The sequence below is a fragment of the Falco rusticolus genome, chromosome 19 (assembly GCF_015220075.1).
Source record: "Falco rusticolus isolate bFalRus1 chromosome 19, bFalRus1.pri, whole genome shotgun sequence".
NCBI lineage: Eukaryota > Metazoa > Chordata > Aves > Falconiformes > Falconidae > Falco > Falco rusticolus.
The window spans coordinates 5,681,491-5,695,571 of record NC_051205.1 but is presented as its reverse complement, the minus strand read 5'-3'; the positions used below and the strand labels follow the sequence as shown (position 1 = coordinate 5,695,571).

Below are 14,081 nucleotides of genomic sequence, written 5' to 3'. Positions count from 1 at the left end.
CACACGCCGCCCCCCCCATGCAGGGAGGGGAAACTGAGGCACGGCGGCATCCCCGCCTCAAGGGGTGGCCGGAGCCCGGTGCCAGAGGCGACACAGACGCTCCCGGGGGGCTCTGGGATGGCGGGCACCAGCTCCCCGCGTAGCCCCCCCTCTGCTCCCCCTCCCCTCCGATTTGCTCCTTTTGGGGTGTTTTCCCCCCAGACCACCAGCCCCGCTGCCGCTCGCCGTGGGTGGGCCAGTGCCCCCCAGGAGCCCCCAGCCAAACCGAGGGCTCGACCGCCCGGAGCCTCCCAAACCACGGACCCAGCCCCATCCAGCGCCCCCCCGGGGACCGCCCCCCCGCTTCAGCAGCACCAGACCCTCCTGCCGCGCTGTCCCGCCGGGGGGGGGCTCAGCTCCCGCCGCCGGGTCCGGGGAAGCCGCGGCGGCTCCGGTGGCGGCGCCGTCCAAATCGTTGTCTCCTGCCGAACCCGCCCGCTCCGTAACGGGAGAGGAATGCGGGGCCCCCCCGCGCCCCCCCCGCCGCAGCCCTGATTTAATATCCTGAAAAAATTAAAATAACTTTTGCGGCCGCTAAGGAAAACACAGAGATAAATATAATAAAAGCGAGCCGAAAAGGGGGACTGGGGGGGGGGGTGGTGGTGGAACGATCCATGGGGGCTGGGGGGGTGGCGGCACCCACTGCCCTGCCTGGGGGGCACATGGGCACCCGGGGGTAGGGGGGACATGGGCACCCACGGGACCTGAGCATCCATAGGACCGGGAGCGGGGGCGGGGGACGGACGGACATGGGCACCCACGGCACCGGGAACGAGGGGGGGACACATGACATGGGCACCCATGGGACCCGGGTATGGGGCGGGGGGGGGGGGGCACGGGCACCCACGGGACGGACACACACACGGGGGTGGGGGGGGCACCCACGGAAGTGGGCACCCCCCATGGGGCCGTGCGCCGGAGGGTCGGGGGGAGGGGGGTGCAGGACAGGCGGTGCTGGGGGTGTCCGGGGGGGGTCCCGGTCCCGGTCCCGGTCCCGGTCCCGGTCCCGGTCCCGGCAACCACGTGAGCAACAGCCACTGCACGCCGCCACCGCCCCCCCGCCCGCGCGGGGCACGCTCCGCCTCTCTTAAAGGGGCAACGTCCGCCGGGGCCCCTCCCCCCGCTCACCCCCCCCCGTTCCAGCGGAGAAGCCCCTCACCCAGCGGAGGGCACGGCGGGGTGTGTGTGCGTGCGTGTGTGCGCGGAGCGAGTCCCGCAGCCACAGAAGGCGCAGCCTGGGGGCGGGGGACGACGACACACCGACCTGCCCACCGCGACGCCCCCGGGAGCCGCGGCCCCTTTTATTTCCACCCCCCCACCCCCCCGGAACCGGCGGGAGCGGCCGCGGCGGGGTTTGGCCCTCGCCGGGACCCGTCTGTGGACTCGGGAAAGGGTGAGGGGCGGCATGGGGGCCCCGGGGGCTGGAGGGGTCGTGTGGGGGTGGCACACACAGGGGGCTGCGGGTGGGGGGCACGGGGGGGCTGGGGGGGGGTGCGCTGGGTGTGTGAGGGGCTGGGGAGGCCTCGGGGGGGCTGTGGGGAGAGGGCCTGGGGCTGGAGCCAGCGCCCCCCGGGGGCGGAGGGTGTGGACGGGGACCCCCCCAGCATCCCGCCCCCCCAGCATCTCCCCTTTGCTGTGCCCAGGCTTAACCGGGGGGGGGGGGGGACGACCCCGGCCCTTCGGGGTGCCCGCACCGCGCAGCCCCCCAGCGCCTCCCCCCCCCCCCAGGCCCGGCCGCCATGTGCTCCCTGGGGCTGTTCCCCCCCCCGCCGCCCCCCGGCGCCGTCACCCTCTACGAGCTCAGCAACGCGCTGGTCTGCGGGCGCCCCCCCGAGCCGCTGCCCCTCGCCCTCCAGAGCCAGGTGAGCCCGCGGGCGGGGGGCGCCACGCTGCCCCCCCAGCCCGGCCCCGGGGGCTCCCCCCCCACCCCGGTTACCCTGGGCAGTGAAAGGTGCAGGCTCGTGCCTGGGGCATCCCTGTCCCTCTGACCCCCCCTGTCCCCCATCCTGTCCCTGGTCCCTTCGCCTCCCCCATCCCCAGTTGTCGTCCCCCCCCACCATCCCCATTACCAGTCCCTTCGCCCCCCCATTCCCGGTCCCTTTGCCGCCCCTCCAGTCCCTTTGCCCCCTTTTTCCTTTTCCCTGTCCTTGCACCCTTCACCCCCATCCTTTCCTATTTTTCCTGCATCCCTTCCCCCCGTTCTTTCACCCTTCCCCCCCATCTTTGCGCCCCTCCTTTTACCACATCGCTATTTCTGCGGCGGGGGGCCCTTCCCGGGTGCCCCCCCGTGCGCTGGCAGCTGGCAGACCTGCCGGTGCTGAGCCTGCCCAAGGAGACCCTCAAGGCGCACAGCCGGCTGGAGCACAGCGCCCGCCCGGCCTTCATCCACCACCGCGAGGCCCTCTGGAAGCGCTGCCTCAGTGCCTGGTGAGCTGCCCCCCCCCCCCCCCAAAACCTGGGTGGGGGCTGGCAGGGCCGGGGGCTGCCCCTTCACTCAGGGTCTGCACTCAAACCCCCTCTCCGTGGCTGCCTGGCAGCCCCCCCACCCTGGGGCACGGCAGAGGCGGGGGGGTACAGCCTGCTGTCACCCCCCCGGGGTGCTGCCACCCCACCCCAGGCTCCCTCTGAGGGTCTGGGGGGGCACGATGTAGAACCTGGGGGTTCAGTGCTCCCAGGTGATGGGGAATCCGGTTGGGAGACCCCAGCGGGGCCCTCAGCAGGGGAGGGGGATTTTGAGGGGTCCCTGCTGAGGGGGCTGAGCGACCCTTCTGCGCAGGCGGGACGTGGGGCTGAGCGGGGTGCTGAGGGAGATCGCCAGCGCCGAGGAGGAGGGTGAGTCTGTGCTGCTGCCGGGGGGCCGGGCGATGCCCCGGGTCCCTCTGGCCCTTCTGTTGATCCTTCGGCTCCCTTGGGGCCCATCGCCGGTGCCGCTGCCGCCGCCGTGTCCCTCGCCGCGGCCGCAGGCACCGATGCTGCTCCGCTCCCCGCAGGGCTGCGGTGGGCGAAGGTGGGCTCGAGCCACGCGCTGGCCCTGTGCCACTGGCTCTCCTCGCTGCACGGCTCCTTGTTCCCCCACCTCTCCGTGAGTCTTTAGGGGCGGGGGGCTTCACCTGGCGAGGTGGGGAGGATGCGGCACGTCCCGGGACGCCGGCTGGGGGCTGGTTGGGGTGGTAGGTGGGCGCTTCCCAGCTGGAAACGGCAAAAGCTTCCTCCCGGCGGTGCCCGGCCAGTTCCCTCGCCAGGGGGAGGAGAACGGGCACTTGGAAGTTGTTGGGGCAGGGAGTGCGGCGAGAGGGGCTGGAATGGGGGGGGGGGGTTGGACCCTGGGGGGGTCCCCACTACAGCTGGCACAGTGATAACTGATAACTCTCCCCCGAAGCTCGCCAGCGAGGACATGATCGCCGCCTTCTCCCAGGCCGTGGACTGGTGAGTCCCATGTCGTGAAGCCCCCCGTGCCCGGGTGCCACAAAGCGGGGTCGTGGTGCTGGGTGGTGGCGGTGCGAGGCCAGCGTCACCCCATTTTTCTGTGTAGCCCCCCTATTAGACAGACCCTGGGGCAAATATTTCCCCGCTGCCTCCGGCTGCCCCAGCCCCTGCACGGCGGTGAGAGGTGCAGTGTGTCTCGACGCCCCGCGCACGGGGGAAATGGCGTTAAACCGCATCAGCGCTTGGAAAAGTCCTTCCAGTGCCGACCCCGGGCTGCTACCGGCCTCTGGGCTGCGGGTAATTGCCGGGGATGGGAAGTTTTTAGAGCAAATGACCCCACTCAGCAGCGAAAAGGAAGTTTTATTTCACTGGTGACTCTGGGAATTGCCTCTGTGGTGCTGGGCGGGCATGTCCCACCCCGGAGCCCGTCACCGCCGCGCCCCACGCTGCCCGTCGCTCCCGCAGGGCCGGCTGCACCGTCCGCGCCTTCGCCTGGCACCCCCACACCAGTAAGTTCGCCGTGGCCCTTCTCGATGACTCCGTCCGGGTCTACAACTCCAACAGGTGAGACGCTGCCCCCGGAGGCACCTGTGCAGACCCCCGCTCCCCATCTCGCCCCCTCGCCCCCCCTCCAGCCCCTGCCAGGGTTCCCCCGTGTCTCTGCCCTGCGCCGCCTTGGTCCTCGCTCAGGCTTTGGTCTCGCTGGCAGCGCCTGTGCCCAGAGCCTCCTGCGGCACAGCAGGAGCAGAAATCACGGACTGGTTTGGGTTGGAAGAGACCTTAAAGACCATCTAGTATCACCCCCCCACACCATGGGGACACCTCCCACCAGAACAGGATGCTCCAAGCCCCGTCCAACCTGGCCTTGAACCCTTCCAGGGACAGGGCACCCACAGCTGCTCCGGGCACCCTGTGCCAGCACCTCAGCACCCTGGCAGTGAAGAATTTCTTCGTCATATCTCATCTAAATCTCCCCTCTTAGTTTGAAACCATTCCCCCTTGTCCTGTTGCTGCAGGCCCTGCTTATAAGGAGGATGGGGACGGGATTTTCAGCTTGTCCCCATCCTCCCAGCCCGTCCTCGCGGCAGAGGGGCTCCAGCCCCCCCAGCAGGACCCTGTCCTGGACGCCCTGCAGCTCTGGCCTTGCCCAGGCTCTGGTTTTCCCTTCCCCCCCCTGCCCCACAGCCCTGGGGCAGCCGGCGTGGCACGGCCGTGCCCCAGCCGTCGCTGAGTCCCCTTTCCCCTCCAGGTCTCCCTGCTCCCCCGCGGCGTGCCGAGCCCTCCTCAGGAGAAGGCTCTGCCGGATGGTCCTGCGGCCCTGCCCGCGCCGCCTCGCTGCGGCGTCCTGCCCCGGCTGGGACTTCAGGCCAGCGAGTGCCCTCTGCCACGCCGGGGCCGGGCTGGGGGCGGCGCGGGGCACGGCGGGTGGTCGCACGAGGTGGGCTCGGTGCGCTCGGGCTTGCTGCACAGCGCCGGTGTCACCTGGCTGGGGTCTCCTCTGTGTCCCCCGGGGAAGCGGGTCACCATGGGGCACATCCCCCCTTCCCACCCACTGCGGTCAGAGCTGGAGAGAGGACCCTGGGAGACGGCCCCTGGCCCACCTCGGGCTCCCGATCCCCCATTTTCCCTCTTGTCACGCTGCCCCCCCCCCCCGGCAGCGCCACCATCCCCTCGCTGAAGCATCGCCTGCAGCGGAACGTGGCCGCTGTGGCCTGGAAGCCGCTCTGCGCCTCCATCCTCGCCGTCGCCTGCCAAAGCTGCGTCCTGGTGTGGCACCTGGACCCCACCTCGCTCTCCACCAGGTGACAGCCGCCCCCCGCCCCCGTCCCCGGGCAGGCGCCCATCCTGCCAGCGGGCACGCCGGGGCTGCCGGTGGCACGGGGACCAGCCCTGCCACCACCAACCGCGGCCGTTTCCCTCTCCTCCCTGCCAGGCCATCGTCCGGCTGCGCTCAGGTGCTGTCCTACCCCGGGCACAGCCCCGTCACCAGCCTGGCCTGGGCTCCCAGCGGGGACCTGCTGCTCTCGGCCTCACCGGTTGACACGGCCATGCTGGTGAGTCCCGGGGTGCCACCCTGGGGGTCCGTGAGCGCGCCGCGGGGGCACCAAGGGGCCGTTTGGCTGCAGCAGGGGGACCGGCAGCGTTCCCTCACAGGGTGGATCAGGCAGCTCCCGAACTTGAACTAGATCCGAAAGAATCGGTCCGAATTCCCTGATCCAGGCGAAAATTTCCCCCGAGCCGCGGCAGCCGCCTGGCCAGCGTTCGGGTGCCGTTACCCTCCACGTTGTCCCCCCAGGTGTGGGACGTGTCCACCGAGAACTGTGTCCAGCTGCAGTGGTTTGGGGGCGGTGGTGTCACCTACCTGGCTTGGTCACCCGATGGCAGCAAGGTCCTGGCGGCCACCCCCTCGGCGGTGTTCCGGTGAGCTTCCCACCTGCCAGGTGTATTTTGGCCCTTGTTGCCATTTCCCCAAACCCGTCTGGATTCTTTGCACCCCAACTGCTCCCGTTCCTCTTGCATCCGATCGGGGGGAGGGGAACGGGTGGGTCTGGCCTCGGGCTCCTCCTGGGGCATCACAACTGGGGCAGATCCCAGGAATTCATCCCGCTCGCTTCGGCCCATCTCTCTTCCAGAGTGTGGGAGGCTCAGATGTGGACGTGCGAGCGGTGGCCCACCATCAAAGGACGCTGCCAGGTAGGGTGGGGGCATCCCCGCCCCGTGCCCCTGGGGCCGTCGGGGTGTCCGTGGTGTGGCAGTGGCACTGCCCCGTTCCCAGGCGGGGTGCTGGCTCTCACCGTGGCACTCTGTCCCGCAGACGGGGTGCTGGAGCCCAGACGGCAGCCGACTGCTCTTCACGGTGCTGGGGGAATCCGTCATCTACTCCTTGTCCTTCTCAGAATACCGGGGTGAGTCTGCTCAAGCTTCCCAGGAGCCAGCAGCTGGTCCCCAAGTGACCCCGGCTGCGGCTGGGCTTGGCCGGACGGGCTTTCTGCTCGTCAGCTGTGCAAAGCCAGGACACGCAGGGGGAAGGGGCCCCCAGGGGTCTCAAAGCTCAGAATCTCTGTGGGGCCAAAGTTTTCCCCCCTCACGTTGCTTCTTGCTCCCAGTTCCGATCCTACAGCCACAAATGGTTTGCTGGGAAACTTCTACCGTGGGTTAAATCCCCGGCTCGTGGGGCGTTTTTCCTTGAAGGTTGCTGGTCCTGATGTGTAGAGGGGACACCTCCCCATCCCCCACCCCAGGTGCAGGCAGGTGCTGCTGGGGCAGCGGCTCGAAGAAACAGACACAACTTACGTGCCACTTCGCAAATGGGAACGTGATTTACGGAGCGAGGTGACCCACCGAGCGATTCCGGCCAGAGCCGAGACGTGACCAGGCTGTTTGTTTCAGGGGAGATGCAAGGGCAAGTGGGAGGCTCGAAAACCGCTTCTATCGTGGCCGATCTGTCCGAGACCACCTTCGAGACGCTCTATGGGGAGGAGAGGTGGGTCTGCCCGTGCCCCCTGCCCTGACGCGACACCCGGCAGGCAGCGGGGGTCTGTGCCCCCCCAGCAGCACCCCCCAGTGCTGGGGATGTTGGCTGGAGCGAGGGGGAGCTCACTGGCCTTCCTGCCCGTTCCAGGATCGGAGGTGACGTCCACTCCATGGTGTGGGACCCCACTGGCGAGAGGCTCGCGGTGATCATCAGAGGTGGGTGCTGCCCCCCGCCCCAGCTCTGCCCGAGCATCCCCCCCACCCCCCACAGGCAGAAGGGGCACAAACCCCACCGGGGTGGGGAGGCAGCACTCGCCCTCCATCCCTCCTCCCTGCCACTCCGCTTCTCCGTATCCCCCGGAGCGCGATGTGCCCAAGTTCCCTCCCCACGTCCCACGGGATGGATCCCCTCTCCCAGCCCCGCCGCGAGGTCCCTGCGTTCCCGCAGTGCCCACATCGCGCCCGGAGCCCGGCGGGGCCTCTTGGCTCCGTTATTTAGCAGCAGCCCCTGGGATAATCGTGCCATTCAGGCTCTCCTGGATGCGGCGGGATGGGCCTCACTCCGGGACAGAACGGACTTGGAGGGAGCAGCAGGACGTGGCGCTGGGGCTGGCCCCCCCAGCTCGCCCCCCCGCCGCCGGGCACAGTCTTGGGGTTTTTGCTGAGCTTAAAGCTGGGTGGGGAAACCTGGGGGTACCAGGGCTTCCCCTTCCCTCTGCACATCCAGGTGGGTCCGGGGTGGGATGGAAAACGACCCTGACACTGGAGGGGGGGCCCCGTGCCAGGCCGGGGTGTTTCCCACGGAGTCACCTCATCCTCGCCCAAACCCTCCTCAACCCAGCCTGGTGCCCCGGGACCTCGAGCCGGCTTCAGATCATGGGAGGGTCTTTGAAAGCCCCATCCCGGGATCCCGTGTGCCTCAGCGCCGGAGAAATGTTCTCCACAGCCAGCTCCCCCCTCGGTGGCTGCCCCAGGAGTCCCCACGCTGAGAAGGACCCTCACCGCTCCTCTCCCCCTCCTCCATCCTGCAGGGAATCCCGACGCTCCCGGGAGCCAGACGGTCATCGCTGTGTTTCGCACCCGCAACAGCCCCGTGTTCGAGCTCCTGCCGTGGTGCGTAGCGCTGGGTTGGGCTTGGCCAAACGCCAGCGGCGCCGAGGGGTGCCGGGGGGAGCGGGGACGCTGCCATCCTGCGCCCCTGCATCGGGCAGGGTCACTGTTTTACCCCAGAATCGGTTGTACTTTGGCCGTGTTGCCCGTTACCCACCTTCCACCCCTTTAACTCAGGCTGCCCCCCAAGCGCCGCGCTGCCGGTGCCCGCAGCCGCGCTCTAACCCGGCTCTTCCCTTCCCCGCAGCGGTTTCCTGCGGGGCGAGCGTGGCGCGCAGCCCCAGCTCATCGCCTTCCACCCCTGCTTCCAGAAAGGGGCTCTGCTGACCGTGGTGAGTGGGGTCCCCGCTTTTGTCAATGGGTCTTGGTGTTCCCTGTTGGTGCCCGGGAGTGGGAAAGCCTCAACCCCCCCCGCCCCGTCCCCGCGGAGCAGGGGGGGGGAGGCGTCCTTGCTGGGGTCACAGGGAGGAGGAGAGGGCGATGCCTGGACTGTCACCCCCGTCCACACGTCTCTCCTCGCGTCCTCTCCCTCCAGTGCTGGTCCACGGGGAAGATCAGCCACGTCCCCTTCTTCTTCACGAGTGCCCACGCCCCCCACGCCAGCCCCAGCCGCAGCCCCGTGGCGGCCAGCGCCAGCGTGCGGGAGCAGCCCCTCTTCTCCGAGCTGTGACAGCACCCGGGGGTCCTCCACCACCCGCCGGTGGCTCGGCAGCTCCTCTCCCTGATGATGCTCCCACCATCCTCCCAGGATGTGCCGCGTGGCCTCGAGTGCCTTCCATACCTCCTCGGGTCCGTGGGGCCGGTGCCAGAGGGATTAAAGCTGGGGACGGATCCAGGCGGGCTCCTCTCCCCTCCTGTCTCCGTGGTTGCCCTTTCCTTACCCCAGGGGGCTGGAAGGTTTGTGTAGGGCAAGTCCCACGTCTGGGGGGCTGTGGGGCTGCTCTGGGGTGTCAGGAACCGCTCGGGGTGAACCTGCAGAACAGCCCTTCCCTGAGCCTTACGTTAATTGAATTAAGGCTGCCTGTCGCGCTGCGGGGCAGGAGCCCCCTGCGGGGCTCTGCTCTGGGGGTGAATTGCTGCTCTCCCGAGGCTGGGGGCTCCTCGGCCATGAGCGCAGCCTCGGGGCTTTGCCTTGGGCGGGGGGGGGGGCGGGGAAGGACCACCCAATGTGGGCCAGAAACTCCTGTGGGCCCACAAAGACCAACCGAGCCCATGGGGGGCTGCAGCGGGGCAGCAAGCGGTGCTGCGGGCCGAGCCCCGGGGGGCTCGTGCTGGCCCATGTGAGCCCACCCAGTGCCGGAGGGGTGGGGGGAGCAGATGGGCCACCCACCCCCTGCCCAGCGCAGGGATTAACGGGGGGGGGGGGGGGGGGCAGCGCAGTTAAACCCTGGGATTACACGCGGTTAATCCCCAGGATTACGCTGTAATGGCTCTGCTGGAGCCTGGTGCAGATACAACGGGGAGAGCAGGGGGGGTCCCCACACCCTCACCTCTGCAAACAGCCCCAGGACCCCCAAAATCCTCCCCAGAGCTGAGCCCCACAGCGCAGCGGGGAAAACCCTGTGCAAGGGGCGAGGACGGCAGCAGCGAGCGCCTCCGGGGGCTGCATGAGTGGAGCCGACCCCGGGCAGGGCTGGCACGAGGGTACGGGGTAAAGCCACCACGGTACGAACCTTCTCCAGCTGCTGGGGCAGGTCTGGGGGGGCCTCACCCCCTCCGGGCTCCCCGGTTCACTGCTGGTGTGCCCGTGGTGCCTCAGAGGAAGGTGCTGAGCGTCTCTTCTTCCTCCTCCTCCTCCTCCTCCTGGGTGCTGGGCGGTTCGCAGGGCAGCGCCCGCAGGTACTCCAGGTGCAGCTGGGTCTCGGCTCGGCTCCTCCGGACGTATCGGCCCACGTAGACGAGGACGGCACCGAGCCACCCACCCACAGCCACCAGCACCGCCACATCTGGTGCCCGCAGCCGGCTGCCCCCCACCAAGGTCTCGTTGCGGCTGCTGGTGGGGGGCAGCATCGGGGGGGCCCCCCCCGGGCACCGGGAGCCCCAGGGGCAGCCGGGCAGCCCCAGTGCCAGCAGGAGCAGCCAGGCTGCCTGCATCGCCCTGCAACGGGAGGCTGGGAGCGAGGGGGGGCTCCGTGTCCCCCCCCCTCCTCGTCCTGCCAGATGCACAGGTTTGTGGCGGGGGGGGGCAGCAGGATGCCCCTGGTTCCCCTCCCAGTCTCCCAGCACAGGGAGGCGTGCAGGGGGGTGACGCCAGCACCTGCTTTTTCACCCCCAGTTCACAGCCCTTTGCAACCCCACATCACTACACACAGTCCTGTCCTGCCCCCCCGGCACCCCAAGGACCCCTCCCATCCCCCCCCCAGACCCCACTGCCTAAGCAACAAACGCACTGGGAACACACTTTTTTTTTTACTGGTGTTTGGAACCCACCGGCCAGCAGATACAAATGGAATGGGGACAATCTTCAGAGAAACAGGTCCAGAGTCTCTTGGTTGGGGCTGTGACTGGGCTCACACCAGTCCAGCGCTGGGGGGGGGAGCAGCGGCACTGCTGGGGGTAGCCTGGCCCCCCTGCCGGACAAACCGCTCCATTCTAGTGTCCCAGTGCGATCCCATTACATGTGCTGAGTGGGGATGGTCTCGGGCATCCCTGGAACCCCCCCCCGCTGGGCCAGGGGTCCCTTCTGGGTGGCTATGATGGGAGGGGGCTCATCCGCTCTGCGCTCCCCCCTCGTGCTGCTGCGCCAGCGTCTGCCGGGCCATCTCCAAGGCCCCTTCCCGTGTGCGGTTGCCTCCGATGAAGCCGCTGGTGTGTACGAAGACGCAGCCGGGGATGCCGGCGAGCTGGGACAGCGCCTCGTCCCGGACCCCTCGCCAGGGCTCGGGCAGAGGGAGGCTGCGGGGGGAGAGGGAGGCGGTGGGTGAAAACCTGCCCCTGGGGGGATGCTGCTGCGGGGGGGGCGGGGGGGACGGACGACACACGGTGAGGGGATGGGTCTCACCGGCTCTGGAAGGTGTGTGGCCCCGCTGGGACGCTCTGCACCCGCCACTGCCCGCTGCGGTCGGGGAACAGCACCAGCTGGAGGGGCTCCGGCAGCGCCAGCTCCTGCTCCAGGCTGAAGACGTGCTCCTTCCAGGGGCAGCCACCCTGTGGGAGCTCCAGCACCAGCCCGCTGGCATCCACCTGAGGGGGGGACACACACACGCTGAGCACCCGGGGGGTCCGACCCCCCAGCCCCCACACCAGTCCTGTGCCCCCCCACCATGTCTGTCTGCTGCTGGGTGCTCTGCCGAGCCTGGGCGCGCTGCTCTGGGGGTGCATGAGTGTGCGGGGGGATACTGGGGTGCAGAGGGAGGGGGGGGGGGAGCACAGGACGGTGTGTGATGACGCATGGGGATGTGGGGGTGCATGGGAGGGGCACAGGGATATGGGGTGCAGGGCCATGCCTGGGGATATGGGCGTCTGCAAGTATACACAGGTACACAGGGCACAGAGAGGGTGCGTGGCCATGCGTAGGGGAGAACGGGGGCCGCAGAGCCATGGGTATGGGGGCGCACAGCCACACGCAAGGCTACAGGGGCACAGGAGGGGCTGCATGGTTGTACCCAGGGGCAGAGAAGGGGGTGCATGCTGTGTGTAGGTATATGGGGTGCAAGGGGCACCCTGGGCCACGCAGGGAAGTTTATGCGAGGGGACCTGGCCTCCCCTCATCCCAGTGCCCTCCCCCAAACTTTCAGACCCCCCCAAAACTGGCACAGTGACTACCTCAAAGCGGCGCCGGATGGCCTCCTCCACCAGTACCCGCGCAGGCAGCCAGGCACGGTGGTAGTAGTCGAGCCGGTCCATGAACTCGCCCCTGACCAGCTCCATCGCCCGCCTGAACCCTGCCTGGGGACACAGAGGGGTCAGCGGTGGCCCCCAGTGGGGTGGCCCCAAGCGGGGCAGCCCCACCATGTTCCCTGTCCCCACCTCGGTGTCCTGGTCAGGGTCGTTCCAGCGGGGGTTCAGGTGGCCCACACGAGCGCTGAGGGTGGTGGTAAGGGCGTAGCGGGGCTCCCCCTCCGCCTGCGCGATGCCGTTGTCGATGGCGTCAATCTCTTGCACGAAGTTCTCATACAGCTGGGAACAGTGGGGGTCAGCCTGGCTGGGAGCCCAGCGGCACACCACTAGCTCAAACAAACTGGTTCCACCCTTTATGGGGTCCCCCCTCCCCAGAATGCTCTTTTATGGGATGACCCCTGCCAAGGAGAAGCCCTGGGGAAAGCTATGCAGCCTTGGCAGGGTTAGAGCCCCCCCCAGACCCTCCCAGTTTCACCAGTACCTTATCATAGAGCACTGTCACGACAGTGCCGTCCTCTGGCTGCCCCAAGAGCTCCGCGAGGATCTGGGAGCCGAAGTGGCAGTAGACCAGCCCGGCGCTGCTCAGCTTTGTGGTCCAGGGTTTGTCAGGCCGGAGGCTCCTCATGGACTGTGTGAAGGACCTGCAGGGCCACAGAGTCAGCTCCGAGGGACCCCCAAGATCCAGGGGAACCTGGTGTCCAGTGCTGGGGGGCCTCACCTCTGGTGATGGTCGTAGCGGTGTCGCTCGGGGTCGTACTCACCCCCTACATCCACCACCACGTCGCACTGGGCCAGGCGCTGGGGGTCCCGGGTACGCACCACCTCTGCGTCCTGCCGGGGGGTGGAGTGAGGCTGAGGAGCCTAGGGTGGTCCCCAGGAGTGGCCGGGACCCCCTGAGAGCTGCTGCTGGTGAGACCTGGGACCCTGAGGAAGGACTGAGAACTCTAAGGGTGACCCCCAGGTGGGACTGGGGTCCTGAGGGTGGCCCTTGGCTGGGAGCAGGGACCCCGAGGGGGGACTGGGAGCCTAAGCGTGGCCCCTGGCTGGGAGCAGGGGCCCCTAAGCGGGACTGAGGGCCTAAGGGTGGCCCCTGGCTGGGAGCAGGGACCCCTAAGCGGGACCGAGGGCCTAAGGGTGGCCCCTGGGTAAGAGCAGGGACCCCGAGGCGGCACCGGGGGCCTAAGGGTGGCCGCTGGGCGGGAGCAGGGACCCCCAAATGGGACTGGGGGCCTAAGGGTGGCCCCTGGCTGAGAGCAGGGACCCCGAGGGGGCACTGGGGACCTAAGGGTGGCCCCTGGGTGAGAGCAGGGACCCCCAAGTGGGACTGGGGGCCTGAGGGCAGCCCCTGGCTGGGAAAAGGGGCCCCCAAGTGGGACTGAGGGCCTAAGGGTGGCCCCTGGGCGGGTGCAGGGCCCCCCAAGTGGGACTGAGGGCCTAAGGGTGGCCCCTGGGCGGGTGCAGGGCCCCCCAAGTGGGACTGAGGGTCTAACGGTGGCCCCTGGGTGGGAGCTCGGACCCCGAGGGGGGACTGGTGGCCTAAGAATAGCCCCTGGGTGGGAGCTGGGACCCCGAGGGGGGACTGGGGACCTAAAGGTGGCCCCTGGGCGGGAGCAGGGACCCCCAAGTGGGACTGGGGATCTAGGGGAGCCCCGAGCAATGCCTCCAGGTAAGGGGGCACCCCGAAGGAGGGCTGGGCACCTAGGGGAGGCCCCGAAGGCCCCGGGGCCGGCGGGCGGGCAGGGTCCAGGGCCCCGGGCGGGAGCTCCGGGGGGGGCCGAGCAGGCCGCAATCCCAGTGACGCCGCCCAGTGGCGCGGGGCCGTACCCGGTAGCGGGGCAGGAGCCGCAGCAGGCAGCACGCCAGCACCTCATCGCAGTGGAAGGTGCCGTCGTGGGTGCCGATGCGCGGAGCAGAGGCAGGCGCAGGCGCAGGCCCGGCCGCGCTCCTGCTGCCCAGCGCGGCGGCCATGAGGCGAAGGCCTCTCCGCATCGCGCTGCGCCTGCGCGGCCCCGCCCCCCGCGCGGCGCGTGCGCGCAGGCCCCCGCGCGCCCGCCGCCTTCCGCCTGCGCATGCGCCCGGCCCCGCCCCGCCGCCCTGCGCATGCGCCGCTGCACCCTGCCTGTCCGCCCGGCCCCGCCCCCTCCCCAGCCGCGCCCCGCCGCTCTGCGCATGCCCCGTCCGCCGCGCCGATC

The 14,081-nt window shown here is 69.4% G+C and overlaps 2 protein-coding genes across 5 annotated transcripts; one reads left to right on the top strand and one right to left on the bottom strand.

Moving 5' to 3' along the window:
* Positions 1-1,362: 1,362 nt before the first annotated feature.
* AAAS (aladin WD repeat nucleoporin) lies at positions 1,363-8,908 on the top strand. Of its 3 annotated transcripts, XM_037412052.1 has the most exons (17): positions 1,370-1,432; positions 1,768-1,901; positions 2,339-2,466; positions 2,816-2,871; positions 3,030-3,121; positions 3,419-3,465; positions 3,931-4,029; positions 5,124-5,267; positions 5,399-5,519; positions 5,762-5,886; positions 6,099-6,159; positions 6,281-6,371; positions 6,856-6,949; positions 7,088-7,155; positions 7,971-8,052; positions 8,297-8,381; positions 8,585-8,908. In XM_037412052.1, exons 2-17 carry the CDS (start codon positions 1,779-1,781, stop codon positions 8,717-8,719), a joined length of 1,551 nt encoding a protein of 516 aa, XP_037267949.1. In that variant the 5' UTR covers positions 1,370-1,432; positions 1,768-1,778; the 3' UTR covers positions 8,720-8,908. The 3 variants fall into 3 exon arrangements, with proteins under 3 accessions (XP_037267948.1, XP_037267949.1, XP_037267947.1); XM_037412051.1 differs by having other exon boundaries at positions 1,363-1,432; positions 1,683-1,901; positions 8,297-8,908; XM_037412050.1 differs by having other exon boundaries at positions 8,297-8,908.
* A 1,534-nt stretch (positions 8,909-10,442) lies between these two features.
* Positions 10,443-13,893, bottom strand: MYG1 (MYG1 exonuclease). Of its 2 annotated transcripts, none has more exons than XM_037412056.1 (7): positions 13,714-13,893; positions 12,608-12,720; positions 12,371-12,530; positions 12,019-12,168; positions 11,815-11,937; positions 11,051-11,232; positions 10,443-10,944 (listed from the first exon to the last, which is right to left on the bottom strand). In XM_037412056.1, the coding sequence occupies exons 1-7, from the start codon at positions 13,876-13,878 to the stop codon at positions 10,758-10,760; spliced, it is 1,080 nt and encodes a 359-aa protein (XP_037267953.1). In that variant the 5' UTR covers positions 13,879-13,893; the 3' UTR covers positions 10,443-10,757. The 2 variants fall into 2 exon arrangements, with proteins under 2 accessions (XP_037267953.1, XP_037267954.1); XM_037412057.1 differs by having other exon boundaries at positions 11,815-11,933; positions 12,608-12,813; positions 13,714-13,830.
* Between the last annotated feature and the right edge of the window lie 188 nt (positions 13,894-14,081).